Raw genomic sequence first — 23,137 nt, 5'->3', positions numbered from 1 at the left:
ATGGGGCCTGGCAACGAGGGAAGTTAGTTGGATTTGGGGGCAACACTCAACACCACGTCAAACTAGGATTAGATCCATAGTTACACTTAGTCAACACCATGGTTATCAGACGCAGCCGCATAATACATCATGCGGCCACATGAAAGCAGTGCATCCTTTGGCTGCAATGCATATAGCCTCCTAAGGCGCTTGTAAAATGCTGCTGCACCACATATGCGGATGCTGCTGATGGGCAAATAATGCCCTTAAAATCAATATTTTAAAAATCAATATTTGAAAATTGTTTTTTTTTCATTTGAAGTTTGCGGCAATCCTTGTAGATTTTTTTTTGGGTTTTTAAAGGATTTTAGTTGAATATTTATTGAGTGTTTCATAGGGCAAAGAGTTTAGACCGAAAATGGACATTACTTTAGATTCTTTTGTATTTGGTTATATGTTGCATTGTACTTAGTCACTAATTTTATTAATTTACTTTTTAAGTGTTCGGTTAGCATCATTGTTCTCAAAACTGGCCGGTTTGAACCGGAACCGGTCGGTTAGCTCGGAACCGTTGGGGTTATGAGTCCGGTTAGGCCCGTTTTTGTAGTATCAGTAGTCTAACCCATGTCTCAAAAACATTTCGGGTCCAAAACCGGCCAGTTAGGGGTCGAACCGGCCGTATTTTTGTCAAACTGGCCGGTTTTCAGCTAGCCGGACCGGTTTGACGATATAACGATGTTTTTAAGTAAATAACGGTTATGTATAAATAACGGCATTATTTTGAAATAGGGACCGTTATATGTAGCAGGAAAACCATGAATCCAATTTTTCACCTTTTTTGATTCGGTTTGAGGCCATTTTTTGGTTTTTTTTTTGTGTTTTAATGGTTTACATCACTATATAATGAATATAAAACAAGTAATTTGGATTTAAACATTGAAAAAAGAGGAGTTTCTTGGATTGAAATGGCGGGGTTTTTAGGTTTTCGAAAATTTCTGCCATTCTTTTCATAATGTCCTCAATACGTAATGATTCTTGAAGAAATTTGAGGGGTTTGATTGCTATTCGAAGTATTTACTAGATTCAAGTCCTAATTTGTTCAGAAAACGAAAAATCAAGGGTTTATTTTTTTCCGAAAAGCTGCTGCTCAGAGAACCTGTGTTTGACCCAAAAGCGCAGATTTTTTATCCATTTATTGGTTTTTTTATCAAATTGAGTTCTGGATTTCGATCATTGAGGCTTCATGTCTCAAATAAAATTGGTATGTTTATTTATGAGTGAGTAAATTTTGTTATATGAATTTTTTCGTTGCATCATATCATGAAAATTTCATAGATCTGAAATTTCCGCATTTTTTACAATTACATTAAAACTACCAAATATTTTTTGATGATATTTGGTGCATTTGAAAGATGATCGAAGCCTTTACAATGCATGTATGTTTATTTGTTCGATTATCCAAACATTGAGGGTCGTTTCTTGCTCGAAATGTTGCTTGATTTTTGGGGTTTTTGAAAAGTCGATTTTTCTAAAAACGATATTTTGTTTAATAAAATTATGTTTTTTGATGCATATGAGAAGTGTTTTTCTATTTTGCTTGGTAAAATTATTTTTAGTAAAATTATGATTATTTATAAAATTTTGTTTTTGGATGAATATGGGAAGTGTTTTTCTATTTTGCTGAATAAAATTATTTTTAATAGAATTATGATTTTTTTAATAAAATTACTTTTTTTGATGAACATGGAAAGTTTCTATTTTGCTTAATAAAATTATTCTTGTTGATAAAATTATTTTTTTGATGAAATTGATTCATCTTTTTGATAAGTGCATGATAATGTCGCCCGATTTTTTTAATTATTTTTTTTTAAGTGCATGATATAATTATATTTGTAATGATAGAAATGGGACATTTTGTTTTTTTAAGTCATGCAAAAATTTTGGGTTCCTTATGTTCAATGAAACACTACACCATCGTCTTGTATGTGCTTGGTTCTTCTCTTTCTATCTTTTTTTTTTTTTTTGGACTTTTTCTATTAAGGTTTTTGGAATGTTATGGAAAGAGCCTTTAAAAGATCAGCCGGTTTTTAAAAAATTGACCGACTAACTCGGGATCGGTCATTGGCCGATCTCGATCTGGCCCGATTCCAGAGAGAGAGAGCGAGAGGAGAGAGTTACAAAGGTGATCTTAATTTCAAATCATCCCTCACATTTTGAGAAATTTATTTTTCTAAAAAAAAATCATTTTGTTTAGTAAAATTATACTTTTCTTATCAATATGGGAAGTTTTTTTTCTATATTGCTTAATAAAATTATCTTTTGAATAAAATTATGTTTTTTAGTAAAAAATTATGTTTTTTGATAAATATGGGAACTGTTTTTTTATTTTGCTTAACAAAATTATTTTTTCTATAAAATCATGGTTTTTTAATAAAATTATGTTTTATGATGAATATGGGAAGTGGTTTTCCATTTTGCTTAGTGAAATTATTTTTTGATAAAATTATGGTTTGTTAATAAAATTATGTTTTATGATAAATATGGGAAGTGTTTTCTATTTTGCTTAATAAAATTATTTTTTGATCAAATATTTGTTTTGCTGTTCTTTTTTTTTGATAAAATCAATGCACATCACACTGATATGGATATGGTTGATACATATAAGAACATATAAGAACAATAGAACATATCAGTATGCAGTGCATTGATTTATCGTTTTTTTGCATAACATGAGATGTACTTTTTGTGAAGTATGCTCTATTTAACTTCATCCTAAAAGTATTGTATGAATTATGCTTTATCTAACACTATGGAAGAGGTCCTTTCCATTTCTTGTCTTAATTAGTTGGCATTTTTATTTGATTTAATAGCATCAAGCTACTTTTGTTATTTGCAAAAAAGTGCATAAACTTTCATTCCTAATGTGAGTGATTTTTGTACAAAAAAAAAAGAAAGTTTTCAATGTAAGATTTGGGATGAATTTGTTAATTCTTGGAAGAATATGTTACATGAAAAAAATATCTTCAAAAAATATCCCAAGATATTTTCATGTACAGGACCATAGTATTCAAATAATAATTTGTAAAAAGTTGATTCGATTTTTTTTTTGTAAGATTAATATATGTAATAGAATATTATAACACTTAATCTAAGTATTTCTATTTTTATTTTTTTTATTTTTTTTGGGAGTTTTGGACCCATTTTTTTTAAAAAATCTGCTTGACTGGTTAGTCCAGTTAGCTGCCCTGGTTAGTCCGGTTCCGGTTCAAACTGCTTCCAGCCCCATGTTCGGTTAACCGTTATGATTCGATTTTGCGAACACTGGTTGGCATAATACATAATCTTATTCTTGCATTTTACTAAATGGAATGAATGGATTTTAACAATCACAAAAAATGAGAGAGAAAATGTGTAGGGATCTAGACTATATTAAATGCATTAAGTGCGATGATCAGAGGGTCTTGGTGAAGGATGAAGAGATCAACGAAAGGTGGAGAGTTTATTTAAAAAAATTATTAATTGAACATAGCAGTAGAAGGAACTGTTGGCATAAATGATGGCTGAGGTCATAGATACATTTGTAGGATTAGGATATCGGACGTGAAAGAAGCTTTGAAAATGATGAAGATAGGAAAGGCTTTAGGATTAGATGGTATCCCGGTAGAGGTTTGGAAGTGTATTGGGAGATTGACATTGATTGGTCGACCAAGCTGTTCAACAAGGTGTTGAGAATAAAGAAAAAGCCAGACGAATGCTAGAAAAATACTGTGGTACTTATCAGTTTAGGAAAAATCGGGCGGTTCAAATTCTAAGCACCTCGTTAGATCGAAACTGACGTCGGTTCCGGTTTCGAGGAATCGGCTGGGCCTTTTAAAATAAATTAAAAAAATATATAAAATATCAAAAAATAAGGATTTTGTTTTGTAATGTATTTTTAAATGTTTTTCATCATTTTGGCAAAGATTCGAAATTGTTTTGGCCATTAATACTTATTTTTACTTTTTCCCATCGTTTTTAGAAAATTCAAAAATACCCTTTGGCACAAATCAGTTATTTAAAATCCATTTTTTCATTAATTTTTAACTTATGTGCTTTGTTTAATTATGCTTTAAATATACTTTTCATATTTTATTAGATTTTTTTGTATTTTTTTAAGACTTTTTTGATCGCATGGAACTTGCCCTGTTAGGCCGGTTGAATCGGTCGGTTTATTTGTTAGGCCAGTTGATCCGCTTCTGGCCCCTTGTTCGGTGAACCGTTCCAGTTCGATTTTTCCTACACTAGTACCTATTTACAAGAAGAGAGGAAATATACAAAATTATTGAAACTATTGAGGGATTGAACTTATGAGCCACAATATGAAGCTCTGGGAGAGAGTGATTGAGCAAAGACTAAGGTATGAAACGAGTGTATCGGAAAATCAATTTAGTTTTATGCCAGGGAGGTCAACAGCTGATGCTATTTTCCTACATAGGCAAATGATTGAGAAATTTAGGGTGAAGGGAAAAGACCTCCCCATAGTCTTTATTGATCTAGAGAAAGCTTATGATAGAGTGCCTTGAGATTTAATTTGGTGATTGTTGAAAAAGAAAGGAGTCTCCAGACACTACATTGACTTGGTGAAAAATATGTATGATGAAGCACTAACTAGTGTACGAACAACTAGTTGAGAGATGAGTTGGTTTTCAGTCTACATCAAGGGTCAGCATTGAGCCCGTGCTTCTTTATCTTAGTTATGGACGACTTAATTAAGCACCTACAAGATGAGGTACCGTGGTGCATGTGGTTTGCAGATGGCATAGTTTTGATCGATGAGACCCGAAATGTCATAAATGAGGAGGAATCTTTAGGATAACGTTAGGAGGAACCTTTTGCATAAATGAAGGCGGAGGCGACAGATATATTCGCAGGATTCAAATATCGGAAGTGAAAGAAGCTTTAAGGAGGATAAAGATAGGAAAGGCTTTAGGTGGTGTTTGGTAACTTCCAATGCAATTTCTTTGGGGAAATCCCTAATACTGACTTCCTGGACTCTAAGAGGCATGTGAAAATTGGTAGCTTGAAAGCTGGGAACCCTGTTTGATGAACGGTGATACTGGTATTTTCACCTGTTTGGCATTGGGAAAGTTGAAACTTGCCAGTCTTAATAGTTCATTATGTATTTCGTTGATTTGATGTGCGAAATGCATATTTTGAATGAGAGTTTCTTGTTGCAATCCATGTAATGCATTTCTTATTAAAAAAGGTCCCTTCCATCCATCCAATATGACACCAAAATATGTACATAGATTCAAGGAATAATTTATTTTTCTTGGAGACTTGATAAAAGTGTCAATCCTCTTTGATGCTACAAATTTTTACATCATTAAGAAACAAAATTGGTTTTCTTACTATCAAAATTCAAGATGAATGTGGTTATTCTTAATTACAACTTCAAATACAAAACATGAGCAATAAGGGTTTCAGAATGTAATGGATAGGCACACAAGCTATTACAACAATTGAAGAGAAGCATCGATATCAAATGTTTAATAGCATAAGAATCCATGAGACAGAAAATGATGAAGAACGTATTTCTACTGCGACACAGATTAATGAATTCAAATGCCAAACCACTTAACATAGTTTGGTATTGACCATTGCTCGATGGTGTTCATTAGATCGAATCTTTTGGATGTCAATTGCTAAACGATAAAACGAGGTTCACAATTTTTCGATTGCGATGAGCCCCAATTAACTGCCAATTGCAATGGATACATACTGACTGAACTATACGTTCAACAGTGGTTTAGTTATTTTCTGATTATGGGCAGTTACCAAGCAGTCGGATTTCCTCAAGCCACAATACAGGCTATAGAAGTTATTACTTCTCTCTTTAACTCACTACTCAGGTGGTTTGATCATGTTTCTGAGATCTGATTTTGTGTAGATTACACCAGAAATGCCGTTTCTCATTTACAAAGTTGTTGTAGGGCCTAACGCAGCATAAACCATTTCAAAGCCTAAACATCACAAATATAAGAAACCATACTTGAGGTAACTTTCCTTTTTCCAAGCTATAGGAATTAAGAGTTATGGAGATTAAAGAACATTAAAAGAAAAAAAAGAAATTTCAGTATTTCAATGTATTCTAGGTATCATTACAACAAAATCACCTCTTACGAAAACTTGAAACAACAACATTCATATGAAATGTGCAATATTTTATACAAAATTGCAATATTTCACAAACAATATCAATTATCAGAATTGGAGTGTGAATCTGCAAAGTACCTGACCAACACTTCCCCAATCTGTTGGTGGTGCAACACTCTTTATGGTCTCATTTCCTTCACCAAGAAACATCACAAAATTTTCCCAATTCCATTGTGAGGTAGGTTTCATATCCCATTCCATGCCAGATTTGTGCACGTGAATGAAAGATGCAGTCCAATTCACACCATGGATCAAAAACTATGAGAACATCTACCCATTTATCTTTTCAAATGAATAACCTATACCGCTTTGTCAGTAGTAAAATTTACCTCAGCATCGTTTGAAACCAATTTTTTGTGGACCCATAGCTCAAATCTAATGAAAGAAAACACTCTCAATAAGCAAATGAAATCGGCAAATAAATTTGCTGGAATAAAGACTCAATTTTTTTATTGGTGAACTGACGAGAATGAAGCAGAACCACAGTAGAAATTAACAATTTCTCAAAAAAAAAGAAGCAAAGGAAGCTAGGGTTTCTGTAGATTTTGTGTTTATCAAAATACCTTACCACAAGGAGAATAAAGCCTCAATAAACAATAGAAAATCCCAAGGTACTCACTAATTTTTTATTGATTGTGGCTACAAAGGCTATTGGGCAAGAGAGAGGGCAGTTGATCGAGCGGCACTCCCAGAAGCTCAGCGGCTAAAGGTACTTAGCTTCCAAAATCTCAAGGTACTCGGTTTTGTTTTAGGGTTTAATAGTGCTGTGATTTTCACTGAAAGCATCTCTACACGGGTACCCTTGAGCGACAACTTTCCTTAAAGGGAACAATGCATAGGGAGAAGTTAAGTTTCGACTTTCGCCCTTTTTCCTGTTCCCAAACGGGTGGAAACTACTGAACTCGGGAAAGTGGGGACTTTCCGCGCTTTACGGGTTATCAAACTCTGCCTTAGGACCAGATGGTGTCCCGGTAGTTTGGAAGTACATGGGGGAGATTGGCAAATGCTTGAGGACCAAGCTATTCAACAAGGTGTTGAGGAGAAAGAAAATGCCAGACGAATGAAGGAAAGTATTGTGGTATCTATTTACAAGAACAAAGGAGACATACGGAATTGTGAAAACTATTGAGTGATCAAACTTTTGAGCCATACTATGGAGATGTGGGAGAGAGAGTGATTGAGCAACGAATAAGGCATGAAACGAGTGTTTCATAAATCAATTCAGTTTTATGCCAGGGAGGTTAACAATTGAGGCCATGTCTTTATTGAATTAAAAAAAAGCTTACGTTAAGGTACCTAAAGGTTTAATTTGGTGGGTGTTTGGAAAGGAGTCTCTAGATGCTAAATTAACATGGTGAAAGATATAAACGAGGGAGTGCTAACTAGTGTGTGGACAACTAGTGGAGAGACAAATGAGTTTTAATGATATTAGACCTATATTAGGGATCAACATTGAGCCTCTATGGACAACTAGTGGAGAGACAAATGAGTTTTTAGTGACAATAAGCCTACATCAGGGATCAACATTGAGCCCATATCTCTTTGTCTTAGTTATAGACAAGTTAACTGCGCACCTACAAGATGAGGTACCGTGGTGTATGTTGTTCGCAGTTGATAGATTTGTCGATGAGACTAGAAGCAGCGTCAATGCACAGTTAGTACTTCGGAGAGATTCTCTAGAATTTAAAGGTTTTAAATTTAGCCAGGCTAAGACATAAAGTTTAGTAATAATAGGAGTAGGAACGAGGAAGTAAGGCCAAAAAATACTTGAAAGAGTATTTTCCATATCTTGGGTCGATAATCTAAGAAAATAGAGAAATTGAGAAATATGTCGCACATAGAATTAGAGCTAGGTGGCGGAGTGGAGGTGTGCAACTGGAGTTTTATATGATCACCGCATACCAATGAAGCTAAGAGGGAAGTTCTATAGGACAATTGTGAGACCGGCTTTGCTTAATGGGACACAATGTTGGGTGGTTAAGAAACAACACACCCATAGGATAAATGTAGCTAAGATGAGAATGTGGAGATGGATAAGTTGCAAGACAAGAAAGGATAGAATTCAGAATGAATACATTTGATGGAAGTTAGGGGTGGCTCCAATAGGCAAACAAGAAGAGGGAAAGTAGGCTTATGTGGGCTGGCCATGTGCAACGTAGACCCAATAGAACACTAGTTAGGACGTGCGATTTGGTTCAAGTGGAAGGCTCTAAAAGGGCAACGGGAAGGCTCAAAAGAACATGGATGGAATTAGTGAGAAAAGATATGGAGACTTTTGGTCTCATTGAGAGTATAACCCTTGATAAAGTGGAATGGTGGGACAAGATTCGTTTCGCTGACCCCAAATAGTTGGGATAAAGCTCTGATGATGATGAGGGACATTGCATAAATATTTGATATAGGAATATTGAATATTACAACTATGCCCCAATACAAGGACAAAGCTTCTCATGGTGCTAATAGCCCTACTCAAGTTGTGATGTGGTAGGGACTATGGACAGCTTGGCTTAAGTAACCAAAGTGGATTCCATGTGAGTGGCTTGGTGAAAATATCTGTAATTTGATTTTAGTAATGATGAATCTCGCCACAATTTGTTGATCTTCAATCTTTTCTTTTATAAAGTGTTGATCCATTTCGATGTGCTCAGTCCTTCCATGATGGGGCAGATTGAGAGAAATTGAAATAGCTCTTTGGTTATTTACACTAAAGCAATGATTGAGTGATGTTTTAACCAAATGCTGTCCACAGATGCCCAATCTGTGATATTTCAACTATAATTGCGGCCATAGGTTGATATTTAGTTTTCATGCTCGACCTAGCCACTGCACTTTGTTGTTCAGTACTCCTTGAAGCTAGGTTTTGTCCATAAAGACACGAGGACTGGATATGGTGTGTCGAAATTCAAGATCTCCAAGCTAATCAGTGTTGGAAAAGTCAACACTAGCAAGAGGTTTGGCCTCAGTAAATTGTAGGCTTTATTGCCTTCTATATCAAGGTATGCATTTCACTACTTTGAAATGAGTACAATACATGCATAAATTGGGGGACACCTGGTTCACCCCAAAAGCAATGTCTGGTCGCGTGGATGTGAAGTTCTGGAGTGCTCCAAAAATGCCTGATATTGTTGTGGTTCAGAAAGAATTTTACATTCCACTGCTTAGAGTCTATGAAGAATAGGTGTAGGGGTCATGATGGGCTTGCAATCTTTCATGCCATTGTGAGAATGTAACTCTAAGGCGTACTTATGGAGGAGACAATAAGTGCATTAGAAGTTTTGTCCACTTCAATACTAGGGAACGTTTTTGGTGAACCTAAATCTTTCATATAAAATTTGGCATTTAAAAGCTTCTTTATGGTTTGGTTATGGTCATGCGTGCTTCTGGTAATAAATATTATCAACACAAAGTAGTATGACCATCATTCCATGTGGATCAGTACAGATGAACAATGTGTAATCCAACTAACTATGCTAAAAGTTATGAGAGGTTCTCCTTTTATAAACTCTTAAACCATGCTCGAGATGCCTACTTAAGTCCATAAATCGCTTTGATGAGTCAGCATAGTTTTGGGTCACCTATTTTGCACCTAGATAGTTGTTCCATATAAACCTCTTCATATCACAATGAAGAAAGGCATTTCATCAAGCTACTGAAGATCCCCAACTGTAAGTGATGGTTAAAGAGAGGCCATTCAAATTGTATCCATTCTAATGGCTAAATATTTCATCATAATCCAAGCCTTCTGGAGTATATCCCTTTGCTACCAAGCAAGCTTTGAAGCATTGAATGCTACCATCGGCCTACTTTTGTAGACCCATTTACAACCTACCAGATTCTTATCAGATGGTCTATCTACAATCCCCCAGGTGTGGCCTTTGTGCCGCGGTTTTATTTCTTTGTTCATTGCTTCAACCCCTCAATAATTCATTCATGCAAATTTGAAACTGGAAGGTTCAGCATGTTTTTGAACATTTGTTAAGATGTTTTGCTGATGAACTGAAAATTGGCATAACTGAACCTCTTATCCACCAAACGTCACACACACATAGATCAGCGAATGGGGACAAGTGCCGAAGTGGAAGAAGGTTGAGAAAGGTTTGGTTGGAAGCAGTGGGGATTTCCACCTGTTGCGATTGAGATTCTTTGGGGATGAGACCAATATTGATATGTGATGACAGGGTTGGCCCAACTAGGGGGCACACAGTTGTTACTATTGCTGGTACTTGTGTTATGGAAGTGCTGAGGAGCAGAATCACTGTCACCAGCATTGTCGATAACCTCATGATTTTCAGAATCATCCCTTGCATCATCATGGCTCTGTTGTTGGAGTGAATGCTTTCCAGACAAATGCAAGGGGGTGCACAGCTAGAGGATGAGTTGCTGCTGCATGACCATCTTTCATTAGAAGCGTTTAACCTAGACTGCATGGCAATAGTTATGGACTATTGCAAAGAAGAATTAATTTTCTGGTTGGGAAATTCAACTACTTGTATACCAAGATTAGATGGTCCAATAGCAAATCAAAATTTTCCTCATCAAAAAAGGCATTTTCCTGTTAAAAAATGGCAGGTCTAGAGATGTAGATACACCGATATTTGATATTAAAACAGTAATCCCTTTATAATAATTGGTGTAGCCTACAAATCAATGTGCTGTGGCAAAGTTTTATTTCGCAAGGTGCTATCAGCATAGATGTAGAAAATGTGACTAAAAATTTTCAAGAAAGCATAATATCATTATGTCCATAGAGGATATGAGGCAATAGCCTACCAAGCACTTTTAATAGCAGTCGATTTATAATATAAGCTGGGATTATGGACTATGGATGGACAATATGTTATGCATCTTAATGTGTTATATGCCTCATTATGCATTTTTTAGTTTTTACACAGAATCTGGACCTAAAACAATTCAATCAGATGCCTCCTATCCTTCTTATTCCACTTGGCTTGCCGCCTAGTGGCCAACCTAGGTGTGAGGTGGCGAGCACCCCCTGGCCGCCTATGCGCCGTTTGGCATTTTTTGGAACACTGATAGGTGGCTGTTTGAAATGCCTCACGCCATACGTGAACGCTACTTTTGTTGATGTATTCCACCATCATGGAACTTGGTGGATTCTTTGGATGTAAGTTCACCACTACCATCACTATGAAAATTAATGACGTTATACAAGACTTGGTTTTTAACAAGGGATTTAAATTGATGGAAAATAGTATACACATTGAATTTTTGCTTGAGAAAGAAAATCCAAGTGTGTTGACTATTATCATCAATACAAGTAGCATAATATTCAGTGTGAGTAATGGATTATTTTTTTGTAGATCCCCCCTCACCTCATAATGTAATAACTCAAAAGGATAAGTTGCTCATTTATTATGAAAAACAAATGGAAATGCATGATTTTTACATAAATGACAACTTAAACATAAAAAATTAGTAGACTCAAAGTTAGACAATGAAGATGGCAATTGAGCCCATACCTCTGTCTTAGTTATGGACAACTTAACTAGGCACTTGCAAGATGAGGTACCGTGGTGCATGTTGTTGGCAGATTATAGTTTTTTTCTGGGTAAATAGAACAATATAATTTTGATTGATGAGACCTGAAACGACGTCAATACAAAGTTAGAACTTTAGCGGGATGCTCTAGAATCTAAAGGTTTTAAATTTCGCCAGACAAAGACATAGTATATGGAATAATAGTTTAGTGATAATAGGAGTAGAGAGGAAATAGTTAAGATTGACGGCTAAGAAATACCAAAACGAGCGCACTTCTGATACCTTGGGTTGATAATCCAAGAAAACGAAGAGATTGAGGAAGATGTCGCACACAGAACTAGAGCTGGGTGGACGGAGTAGAGATGTGCAATTGGAGTTTTATATGATCGCCACATATACCAATGAAGTTGAATGGCAAGTTCCATAGGACATCTGTGAGATCAGATTTGCTTTATGGGGCAGAGTGTTGCGCGGTCAAGAAAAAACATACTCATAGAATGAGCGTAGCTGAGATGAGGATGTTGAGATGGATGAGTGGCAAGACAAGAAGGGATAGATTTCAAATGAATACATTTGGGAGAATTTTGGTGTGGCACCAATAGGCGATAAGATGAGAGAAAGTAGACTTAAGTGGGCTGCCTTTGTGCGGCACAAACCTAGTACAACACCTGTTCAGTTCAATTGGAAGGCCCAGAAAAGGTAGTGGGTAGGCCCAAAAGGACATGGTTGGAAGTAGTGAGATGAAGACTTATGGTCTCACTGAGGGTATGATCCTTAATAGAGCAGAATGAAAGAGCAGGATTCATGTAGTCGACCCCAATTAATTGGAAAAAGGCGTTGATGGTGATGCTGACAATGGCTTAACCTATGACGCCATGGATTGGTCATACCTTTATTAACTTGGACAGACCAATTGTAGACACCAAAACTGTAGTGGACTTCGAGTTACTTGGAGATGGTTTAGCTTCTTCAGGTAATAGAGATTCCCACGTCGTTCTACCCCAACAAGCATTTTCTTCATGTTTAGATTCTTCCCATTTACAAGAGTAAAAACAACGTAATAAATGGAATTATCATCTTACTGAGAAATGGACAAGATTAGGCTTAATGTGGGAAACAAGAGGGTATTTGTGAGGGATAAAAAATGCGGAGAAGAAAAAATGGAGCATGTTCTTTGTGAGTGATGAGATGAACTTCCCATGATTTCCATCTCCAGTGACAACAGTTCCTCTACATGATAAGGAATAAGCTAAGAGAAATTACGCACATTGTCTAATACATGGTTGGCTGCTCCTCAGTCAAGACTCCGTGATCTATTGTTCAACTGACTGTTACTCACTTTGGAGAATGCATGATCGGGGGCAATATATACTGATTTGTGGGTTGAGGCACAGGATTTTGTGCACCAAACTTATGTATGTTGAAGGTGGAATCATACCTATGTCTATAGTTGGCTGTGATATGATTTTGTTTTCCACGAAGTTGACAAACGAGGAAGGGAGATGGGTTGACTCTTCCCTGATTATTGGACTGATTTGAGGACCATGGCTTAGGGAGGAGCCCGTGATTAGCATTATCATTGTGACCAGGATTTTGAAGTTTTCTCCCTCTCCCTCGGCCACGACCATACCGACTGTGACCAAGTCCACGTCTAAAGGTGTTGGAGACAATCAACACATTGTGTCCTTCATTGGTGGTTGATTCTTTCAAACATGCATTCATAGAAATGAATCTAGATTCATGTTGCAAGAGTAATGGTGCACAATTCAGCAAAGATTGGTGTGGGAGTCCATGTCATGATTGAAGCAACAAAAGTACTATATTAGTGTGCCGAACCAGCAAGCGTGTACATAATTTTATCTTGATCTGAAACTGGATCTTTAATAGCTGCTAGTTGATCAGACAAGGCCTTAATCTTGTTCAAGATATCAGTAATTAATGAAGCACCTCGCTTGACTTGCTAAAATGCCATTAGAGTTAAATTTTGTGCATGTCCAAGGTAGTGGTACTGATTGGGACTGGTACAATAGGGTAATAAAGTGTCTCACGTGGACTGATCGCATTTCTAGTAACACACTTGCATGTTAAATGGATAAAAGAAGTCTCATTGCTTACACCTCTGAAAAATCTCAAAAAAGAAATGTGATAAATCTGAAGTTGCTCGTGTGTCATCATAGGAGTTTAGTCAACTTAATCTACTAGGTCTGACATAAAAAGCTGGAATCCTAGGGCCATAGGTCCTTAGAATAGTTTTAAAAGGAATGTTTTGAGGTATCTGGATATATATTTATGAAAGGTGCTTAAATATGAACTAAAGTAATTTGGGTGCTAATGCATTATTAAGTTCGCATAATTATGATAGAATCAAAGGATTTTCCTGATATGACTTGCTGCGAGAGTTAAAATGATATATACATGGATGCTCGAGTTTCCTATCCAAATAAATACTTTCTGTATGGAATTTTTACGCCATCCAATTAAGCCAACCTGAACATCCCGTGGGTGGTAGCAACCTCTACCGGGTTCTGATAAACAAATTGTTTGGGTTAGAAGGCTGTGCCTAGGGCTATGCTGAAGGTCCTAGTGAGCCTGATTGATCTCCAGTAGCATGTGCCAAGTGACGAGTTGTCTTTCTGTTTTGAGCCTATTATGTGCTGGTGACCTTTGTCTCATTTGCTGCATGATAAAATGTTTCATGAGTTGCAACATATATTTCAAGATTATGTGGGTGATTTTTGTTTTGTTTTATGCTTGTTTTCTGTACTTTCTGAGTTGTATTTTGATTATTTTATTTAATATGTTGTTTTTAGCAGTTCAGGATGCAAGTCAAGCTCAGCAGTCCTTGGAACTGAATACCACTTCATCTAAGTTTCGCCCTTGTCCAGGAGCTTCAGTTGGTGAGAGTTCATCAGTTGCATCTGGGGCATTATCTGTGACACCAGATTATGGGAGTGATAATACATGTGAAACTTCGGATATTGGGACACCACGACAAGGAAGGAATCATGGTGTCGATGTTGGATTCGATGATTTAACAATAGATAAAGATATAACTGCTCCACTGGCTACCTATAATTTAGGTGAGACGATGGAATATCTCCCAGTAACAGAGGGTGAAGCACTTCGACATGCGCGGAAACTCTCCATTGAAAGTGATCCAAGTGATGTTTGTTCCTTGAAAGGAAGTGAACGTTCAAATATGGGGGTCACTAATTCAATGAGTGATCAGGCAGAGCTTCATGGGGCTGTGGAGAAGCTTTCTACTTCTGAGGATTATAACAGTTGTGTGTCGCAGCTCCTAAGTGACATACAGATTGCACTTCCCATGGATCAACGCCAAAAGATGAATAGGGTTGTTATATCAATGCAACGGAGACTAAATACTGTGAAAACAGACATGGAAGACCTCATAGCAAGATTGAATCAGGAAATAGCTGTGAAAGAGTATCTTATGACCAAGGTGCATGTCTATGCACTTCTCCTCATTTTCTTTTGCTCGTTTTGATTCTTCAGCAAGCTTATTTTGTGTTAACTAGTTCATTGTCCATAACTCATCATGGGATTTGCTGATAAGCAAGATAACTAGATCAGAGGTACCCTGCTTCTATGCCTCAAGCTTAAGGCAACTTACTTGTGCTATTGTCCCCATCAAAGAGTGTGATCACTTATAACACGGCACCTTAAGTTATCCTTCACTTAAGCATATAAAATACTGTTTGATGCTTTGGCAACTTAAGCTATCCTTCACTTAAGCATATAAAATACTGTTTGATGCTTTGGCAACTGCTGAAGCCACTGGGCTAACCGCTCTAGCAATTGCTTTAGCTGATGTGCTTGATGCTAAGCTTACTGCTAAAGCTTTTGATACTGTGTTTGAGCTCTATTGCTTTCTACTTCTTAGGACCCAACTGGTATGGGACATGAAGGCATTGACAAATCTTGTTTGATAAGTGCAATAAGCACAATATAGATCTAGCAAGGGGCGACAAGAAAGTGATGTACTCTGCACATGTATCATCTTGAGGATCATTAAGGGCCCGGGGGGGTCGTTTGTGGAATTAAATAAAAAAGGAATTGTGGCTCTAGAAGTCTCTCTTGCAATATCTTTTAATTGCAACTGTATAATTTCCTCGAAACACATGGCAATCTTAACTCAAAATTATCTGCTACTGCTGCACTTTTTGTGCAGTATTTTGTGTAATTTAGCTATTGCGGAACTTTGCTTAACTCAATGCTTGACTGATTTCAACTTTGCTTCTATATTTTTCGAATCATCACATTAGCATTATTTTTCCAAAAATTCTGATCAAATCGTAAACCCTTTAACATCTATTACAGCTACAGAAAAAGTTCTGGTAGTTTATATTTGGGTACTGATAAACTAAGGGATTGCTATATTTATGTTATACAGAACTTAATATGTGAGCTGTCAGAGCTTAAGTTCGAGTTTTATCGTTCAAGGTACTGCAGTTCTGCAAAGGATTGATAAAAAGCATTCTGATAGTTTAGAATAGTGAGGGCAGGTTTTTCTAAATTCTACATTTTCACCATGATGGGATTCATGTGATTGGCTTTGATTCTCTAGTTCCCCAGCTTTCTATCTCCATCCATATAATGGTTAGAAACAATTTGTATCCCTTATGCTTGTTTCTTTAAAGGGTATGGTTTGTATAAGGCCGAGGTCTTAAACAATCATAGTAGGTTGCACCTTCTAATAGTGCCAAAATATGTTGTTTCAGTATTAGAAATCTTTATGATAACCTGAAAAAAAAATTTCATCTGTAATTATAAAATTTAAAGTTCAAAAATAGTGTAGATCGAGCAGATTTATGGACACTTGAAAATTGACAGTCTAGATTATTCATTACAAGATGTACTATTTCCAAGACTTGAAATCTATTTGTTCTCATGTCTATACATCTTGAGGTCCAAGACTAGAAATCTATTTTGTTTCATGTCTATACATCTTGATATCGAGATGATCGGATTGAGGGTTTTTCAGCATCGAAAACAAGCTTTTCTAATAAATTTTTGAGGTGACCGTAATTTGATTGTTTAGAGGCTTACCCTTATATAAACTTTTTCGTTCCTTAAATTTTTTTTTTTATAAATTTTGTTGCATTTATTTTAATGTTTTATTACTATTTTTATAATTATTAGTCATATTAGTTTGTTGTTGGGTGGACTATGAGGTTCTATTCTCATTCATATCTACCTTGCCCAACCCATTAGCACCATCCAGCAGTGGGGAAGGCAGCACATGTTTCCTTTCCAAATTCAGATTCTGCGAAGGCTAATGTGAACTTATAATAGGCATCCAAATCCAAGAAATTATCATCCCTCTACTTGCTACAAAATGTTCTTTTCTCCATAGAGAATACATAATTTTTAGATCCAAAGCTGTAGATTTTCCAATAGCAATAAAACTCTGGTGTCCATTTTTCTTTTTGTGAGAGTGACCATACTTTGGTCATTACAAGCTCCGCTTTCATACCTGTTGTGGGATGGGAGCATGTTTATTATGATTTTCGTGCAACACTGCACACAGTTAGCTACTGGTGTCGAACTGAACATTTATTTGACCGAAAAAATTATATTGTATATGAAAATGTCAAAAACATATTTGGTTAATTGTCAAAATCGTAACATTCCTTAATAATTAGGAGGAGGGATCTAGTGAATTTACATGAAAAGAGATCGATATCTTGCAGTGGATCGTGGACTTCTATGGACAATATAGTGAATCTTCTGCAGCTCAACAAGTGGGTCTCTGGGTTATTTTAATAGCTTTTGTATATGTGGCCTTAGTTGTAACTTGTAAGTATGGATGTGTTATTTTTTCTTTGGATAAATGTATGGACATGTTGTTAATATTTACATATGCTAAATCTCTTCCATGTATTTTATGAATTCAAAGAAAATCACAATCCTGCTAGCGTTACTAAATCAAGTAAAAGAAATGGGACGTTTATGCTCAGAACCTAATTATACCTTGTTTACTAAGTTCTGTTGGATGCCTTGGCATGGGCGTTGGTCGTTACCTTATTTTTAAACTTATTGTTTAATAACTTCTTGTTATCTTGATTCATCCAGGTCAAGGATTTAGATGGGGAGCTTGAAACTACTAAACAAAAAAGTAAAGAAAATCTGCAAAATGCTGTCTTAATTGAAAGGGAAAGGCTCACTCAATTGCAATGGGACATGGAGGAGCTTCGAAGAAAGTACTTGGAAATGGAATCGAAGTTGAATTCTGTGCAGGTGTTTTACCATTCCATCCAGCGCATTCTTGGCCTCTTGATTAGAATATTTGATATCCATGCAAGATATGGTTCACATGTGCTCTTGATTATTTCAGGATGAAAAGATTCACACTGAGACAGCAAATCAGACTGCCAGCCGAGAAAAAGAACAAATGCAACATGAGCTGGATAATATGAGGGATCAACTTAAGAACTTGGAAAAGGATCACAGAGAGTTAGAGCTGAAAGCAAAGACGGACACCAAGGTTCTTGTTAAGGAGGTTAAATCCCTTAGAAAATCTCAAACAGAACTCAAACAAGATCTACAACAGTCTCTGCAGGCAAAAACAGAACTAGAGGTAGTTCTAAACTTCATACCCTGCATGCCTTTGATGATTTTTTCATCAATAATGACATGGGGCCCTTTACCCAATCAAAATCTCAGACAAGGATTCTAATATCAATACATGGGTTTTATATGGGACTTAGAAATGTACATAGTTAAATCAAAACTTCTCCTTTTATTTCAAATTTTCCATGAGAAGAAAAATATGTATCAAATGCTTATCATTCAGAGGTACTCTGCTAGACATCTATTGATTATGTTTTTCTACTATCATTGTGTATTTGTTGGTCATAATGCACTAAAGTGAGTCAAGTGGGAGGATAATTTTGAGGGTAGCTGAGTGTAAGTTAAACCCAACTATTATAATGACCATTGAACTATTCTTCAGAGAATAGATGCATGGACTTGATCTAGAATTAGCAGTGAATAACCATACTGGACATGTACTTTGGTGAGTTCAAATATGTCAGAGATTCAGAGGACTAGTCATCAAACTGTAAAGGCAGTTTTTCCGGTCTAAACCTGTTCAAGAGCCAGTCCAACTGCTCAGACTGGTTAGTACACATATTTAAAATATTTTGAATAGCATTTGAACACTTCAACTGGTCCAGTTGATTGGGTCGAATCATGTCAAAATAATTTTTAGCATTTCATTTCTAATTTGACCATTTCAACTTGATTCTCAAGGTTTTTTTTTTGTTTTGGTCTTGGAATTGATCAGATCTGTTGATCGGTTGGTTCCAAACTGTCAAATCAGCTGGGTATGGTATCAAGACCAGACCGAAATGGTTGGTTGTAGAGAGTATGTATCATTTGGTATTTGTAGTTCTAAGGACCCATATGTGGGATTCTCTTTCTTTAGTATTTTTTTTTGTCATTCTTTAGGATTGTGTTGCAGCCCAAAATACTGCTCTTGAGTATCTGGATAAGAGAGACATGCTTAAAATTTACAAGAGGAACTGCAGAAATGAAAAATAGTCATTGAATTTATCCTTTTATGTATTTTATTTATTTTCTTGAGTCATTTTATTCACTTAGGGGCATAAGTATTAATTTCTAGTGTCTTTATGTCTTTCAATTCACTAAAAGTCTTTTATAATGAATGGCCGTGATTAGGTTCAATGGATGGCCAGGATTAAGCCCTGTTAGGGTTTTCTCATATAGGGGATATACTCAAGCATAATGAAGCATCTTGTTATGGTCTTTATTCAAAACCCTAGAGTAGCTAGTGCTCCATATATTTCTGGTTTTTGCATCTTTCTTCAATTTGGATCTCCCTATTTTCTTCTTGCTAAACCCTAGCTCCAAGCACTTAGGTCTGTGCCAGGTTGGTATCAAAGCTCGACAATATGTACCTGATGATATTGTAGTAGTGTACAGACAGTATTGTAGCACTGTACAGATGGTATTGTAGCACTATACAGACAATGCTGTACAATCGATTTTTGTGACCTAGATCAACAACCATGCCTCCACGTAGAGGAGGAAAGTGGCAATAGTAGAAGCCCTTGATGCTAGTTCACGAGAAGGGATTGCAAATTTGAGGAGATTGTCGAAACCCTAGCTCTGCATTTGGTGTAGATAGAAGCCCCATCTCAAGAAGATGAGATCTAGGCAGATGAGGGATCCATAAATCCCTTCCATGATCAAGATCCAAGGAGAGAGGTAGGTGATCATATGGATAGGGATGGTAAAGGATGGGAAATCGGTCTCAAGGTTGAGATCCCAGAGTTTTATGGAGGTTTAATGGCTGAGGAATTCATTGAGTGGCTGAATATAGTGGAGCAGAAATTGGATTTCAATGACGTTCTTGAGAAAAAGAAAGTACTTTTAGAAGCCATAAAAAACTTAAGGGCAGAGCTTCGGCCTAGTGCGAACAATTTAAGGTGACATGTACATGAAGAGGACAGTCCAAAATCACAAAATGGGAGAAGATGAAGCATAAGATGAGATACACTCTTTTGCCCTTCAATTACTTGCAAACTCTGTATCAGTGTTTAAATAATCTTCGCCTAGGAAGTAGGTTTGTAGATGACTATAAGGAGGCGTTTTTTCGTAACGAGCTTTCTGAGGATGTTGACCAGCTGGTCGCGCGATATATTGGAGGTCTTAAGCATTCTCTACAGGATGTGTTGAATCTCCACACCTTCTAGATCGTTTATGAGGCATATCAACATACCTTGGTGGTGGAGAAATAACAAACCTGAGGGCAACTCAGATCTGGAAATATGCCAGCTATAGGGGCCAGATCTGGGCTGATGATTGGACAGGCGTAGGAGCAGGTTAGGAGATTCCGGCAGCAACAATCCAAAGTCTAGAGAGGTGGCGCAGCCCAACAGATTGGGGCGTGATATTGGTGAAGCCTAAAACATGAGAAATCAGGTTGGTGGTTTGGCAATAAAGTGTTTCAAGTGCGGAGAGCCAAGCCCGTATTACTATAGGAAGAACGCTAGCCTAGAGGGAAAACAACTAGTGATTGAACGTGATGATTCTGTTGATAAAGATGTCGATGATGATCCTATTTTCAGTGATTATGGTGATGAAGAGGTCGTTGTTGCTCATGGAGATGTTTGTGTAGCATTAGTGGTTATATGGAGCTTCTTGGCACCAAAAGAGGACACACAAGAAGATTAGCTGCAAATCACTATATTTCACACCTCAGGTACAATTGGAGGAAGGTTTTGTACCATGGTGATTGATAGTGGCAGTTGTAAAAATGTTTTCTTAAAGGAGGCCGTGACAAAGATGCATTTGAGTGTGAAAGACCATCCATATCCCTACAAATTGTTCTAGTTCAAAAAGGGCAATGAGGTAACAATATTTGATTGTTACCTAGTTTCTTTTTCCATTGACCTACGCTATAATGATAATGTGTGGTGTGATGTCGTGACGATAGATGTGTGTCATATCTTGTTGGGGAAGCCTTGGCAGTATGATAGACATGCCATACATGATGGGGAAATAATATTTATACGTTTTGGAAAGATAACATGAAAATTATTCTTGTCCCATCTAAGGCGATTGGACCTAAACTTGAACACAGGGAGGATACCGATTTTCTTTTCTTTAGCCAGATTATAGAGCAAATGAAGGAAGCTGGGGTTGTGTTTGAACTTGTGGGGAAGGAGGAGCTGGTGAGTAATTTGTCCCTGAGGTGGTTGAACCCATAGTTGCCCGAATCTCTCACCGAAGGTTGCGATTCCGATTAGGAATCTGTTTTCGTGAAGTCTAGAATCTCGATGCCAACACTAATAGAATCTTATTTATTGATCCTCGATTCCTCAATTGGTGAATCTTGATTCTACACTTGTTGAAATTGGTTTCTTTATTTATTGGAATTCTATGACTTTGGCCCCTGACTCCCGGCCCTTTTTTTTTTTTTTTGCATCTTCCTGAGAAGTGACATTTAAAAGTTTTCAAGGCTACTACTCGAGCTGCACTCGATCTCAAGCTACAAGGTGTAGTTGTCTTTTTTGTCTTGAAATGATTAATAGAAACCAAAGTGGTGGTCCATATTCTCTACTTAATTATTTAAGTATGCATTGTATTAATCCAATGGAGAGATTGAAACTTCAAGATGTTAGAAATAATGTAATACATATGATGTAAACGTGCATGTATGGCATGTCGATCAATGAATGGATTGAGACATGTATTATTTGCCTCTTAGTTCCCTCTCGATGTCAAAGATGTTGGAGTCTCGATTCCATAAATGAAACAATCTCGGTTCCATATTGGTCGATTCCAACTTGGTCAAAAACTTGACTCCAAAGAGCTAGGAATCTCGATTCCTGAAAATAGGAATCTTGTCTCCTAAGATTCCTCTTGTATGGACGTCGATTCCGAAAACAGGAATCTTCCAGCTGGAGGTGATTTTGCGCTTCTGATTCCTAAATCGATTTGATTTTTGAATTGCTTCGGGTAACTATGGTTCGACCACTTTTGGACGAGTTTTGCGATGTTTTCACCTTGGAGCTACCCCCAAGATTGCCCACCTTGTGTTATGTGCAACACCACATTGATTTAGTGCTAGGTGGTAGCTTGCCTAGCAAGCTACACCAGTGTTTGCAAAATCGAACCGAAATGGTTAATCGGACATGGGGCCAAAAGCGGTTTAACCAGCCTAACCAATAAATCGGCCGATTCAACCGTTCTAACCGGGCTAGTCCTTGGCGGCCAAGAAGTTATTGAAAAAAATAAAAAAGATGAAAAAAAATCTACTAAAATATTAAAAGCATATAAAGAATGATTAAAACAAAATACATTCAAATGAAGTTGAAAATTATTGAAAAAATGGATTTTAAAAGTGAGTATTAATGACCAAAACAATTTTTAATATTTACCATAATGTAAAAAAATATCAAAAAATGTATTACAAATAAAATTCCTTTTTTTTGGGATTTTATAGACATTTTATAGACATTTTTTTGAATTTTTATTTTTAAAATACTGGTCGATCACCAAAACCGCCCGAAACCAGAACCGGAAAGGTGCCGGTTCCGATCAAACTGGGCAGTTACCGGTTAGATCGGGCAGTTTTTCAAACAATGAGCCACACTATCGAATGAGCTCACAAGAGCATGCAAACAGGTAGAAGAGTTATTGACCATGTGTTATATCAAGGAAAGCATGAGTCCTTGAGTTGTCCCACACTTCTTATTCTTAAAAAGGATGGCAGCTAGAGGATGTGGTAGACATTTGGGCCATAAACAAAACTATGGTGAAATACAGGTTTCCCATACCCTGGCTTGATGTTATGTCAGACCAGCTTGCGGTGCTCAGATGTTCTCGAAGATAGACTTAAGAAGCGGTTATCATCAAATTCGGATCAGATCTGGAGATGAGTGGAACACAACCTTCAAGACACGAGAAGGGTTGT

General features: G+C 36.7%; 1 protein-coding gene across 5 annotated transcripts in view; it reads left to right on the top strand.

The window, feature by feature from the left end:
* Positions 1–23,137, top strand: part of LOC18428357 (Phox (PX) domain-containing protein) — a 68,905-nt gene that overhangs the window by 35,073 nt on the left and 10,695 nt on the right. For 3 of the 5 annotated variants that reach the window (XR_016046535.1, XM_088854640.1, XM_011622930.3), the window contains 3 exons: positions 14,487–15,133; positions 17,767–17,931; positions 18,029–18,271. Coding sequence is in view for 3 of the 5 variants with exons in the window: in XM_011622930.3 (XP_011621232.1) it covers positions 14,487–15,133; positions 17,767–17,931; positions 18,029–18,271 (1,055 nt within the window). In the remaining 2 variants the exon portion in view is untranslated. Of the gene's footprint in view, positions 1–14,483; positions 15,134–17,766; positions 17,932–18,028; positions 18,272–23,137 lie in introns of all 5 variants that reach the window. The other 2 variants (XR_002279986.2, XM_020663720.2) reach the window with 1 other exon arrangement.

This window comes from Amborella trichopoda, chromosome 1, assembly GCF_054954075.1.
Source record: "Amborella trichopoda isolate Santa Cruz 75 chromosome 1, AtrichopodaSantaCruz75HAP2 v2.0, whole genome shotgun sequence".
NCBI lineage: Eukaryota > Viridiplantae > Streptophyta > Magnoliopsida > Amborellales > Amborellaceae > Amborella > Amborella trichopoda.
Note: the sequence above shows the minus strand (reverse complement) of the source record. Positions and strands in the feature narration are given on the sequence as shown.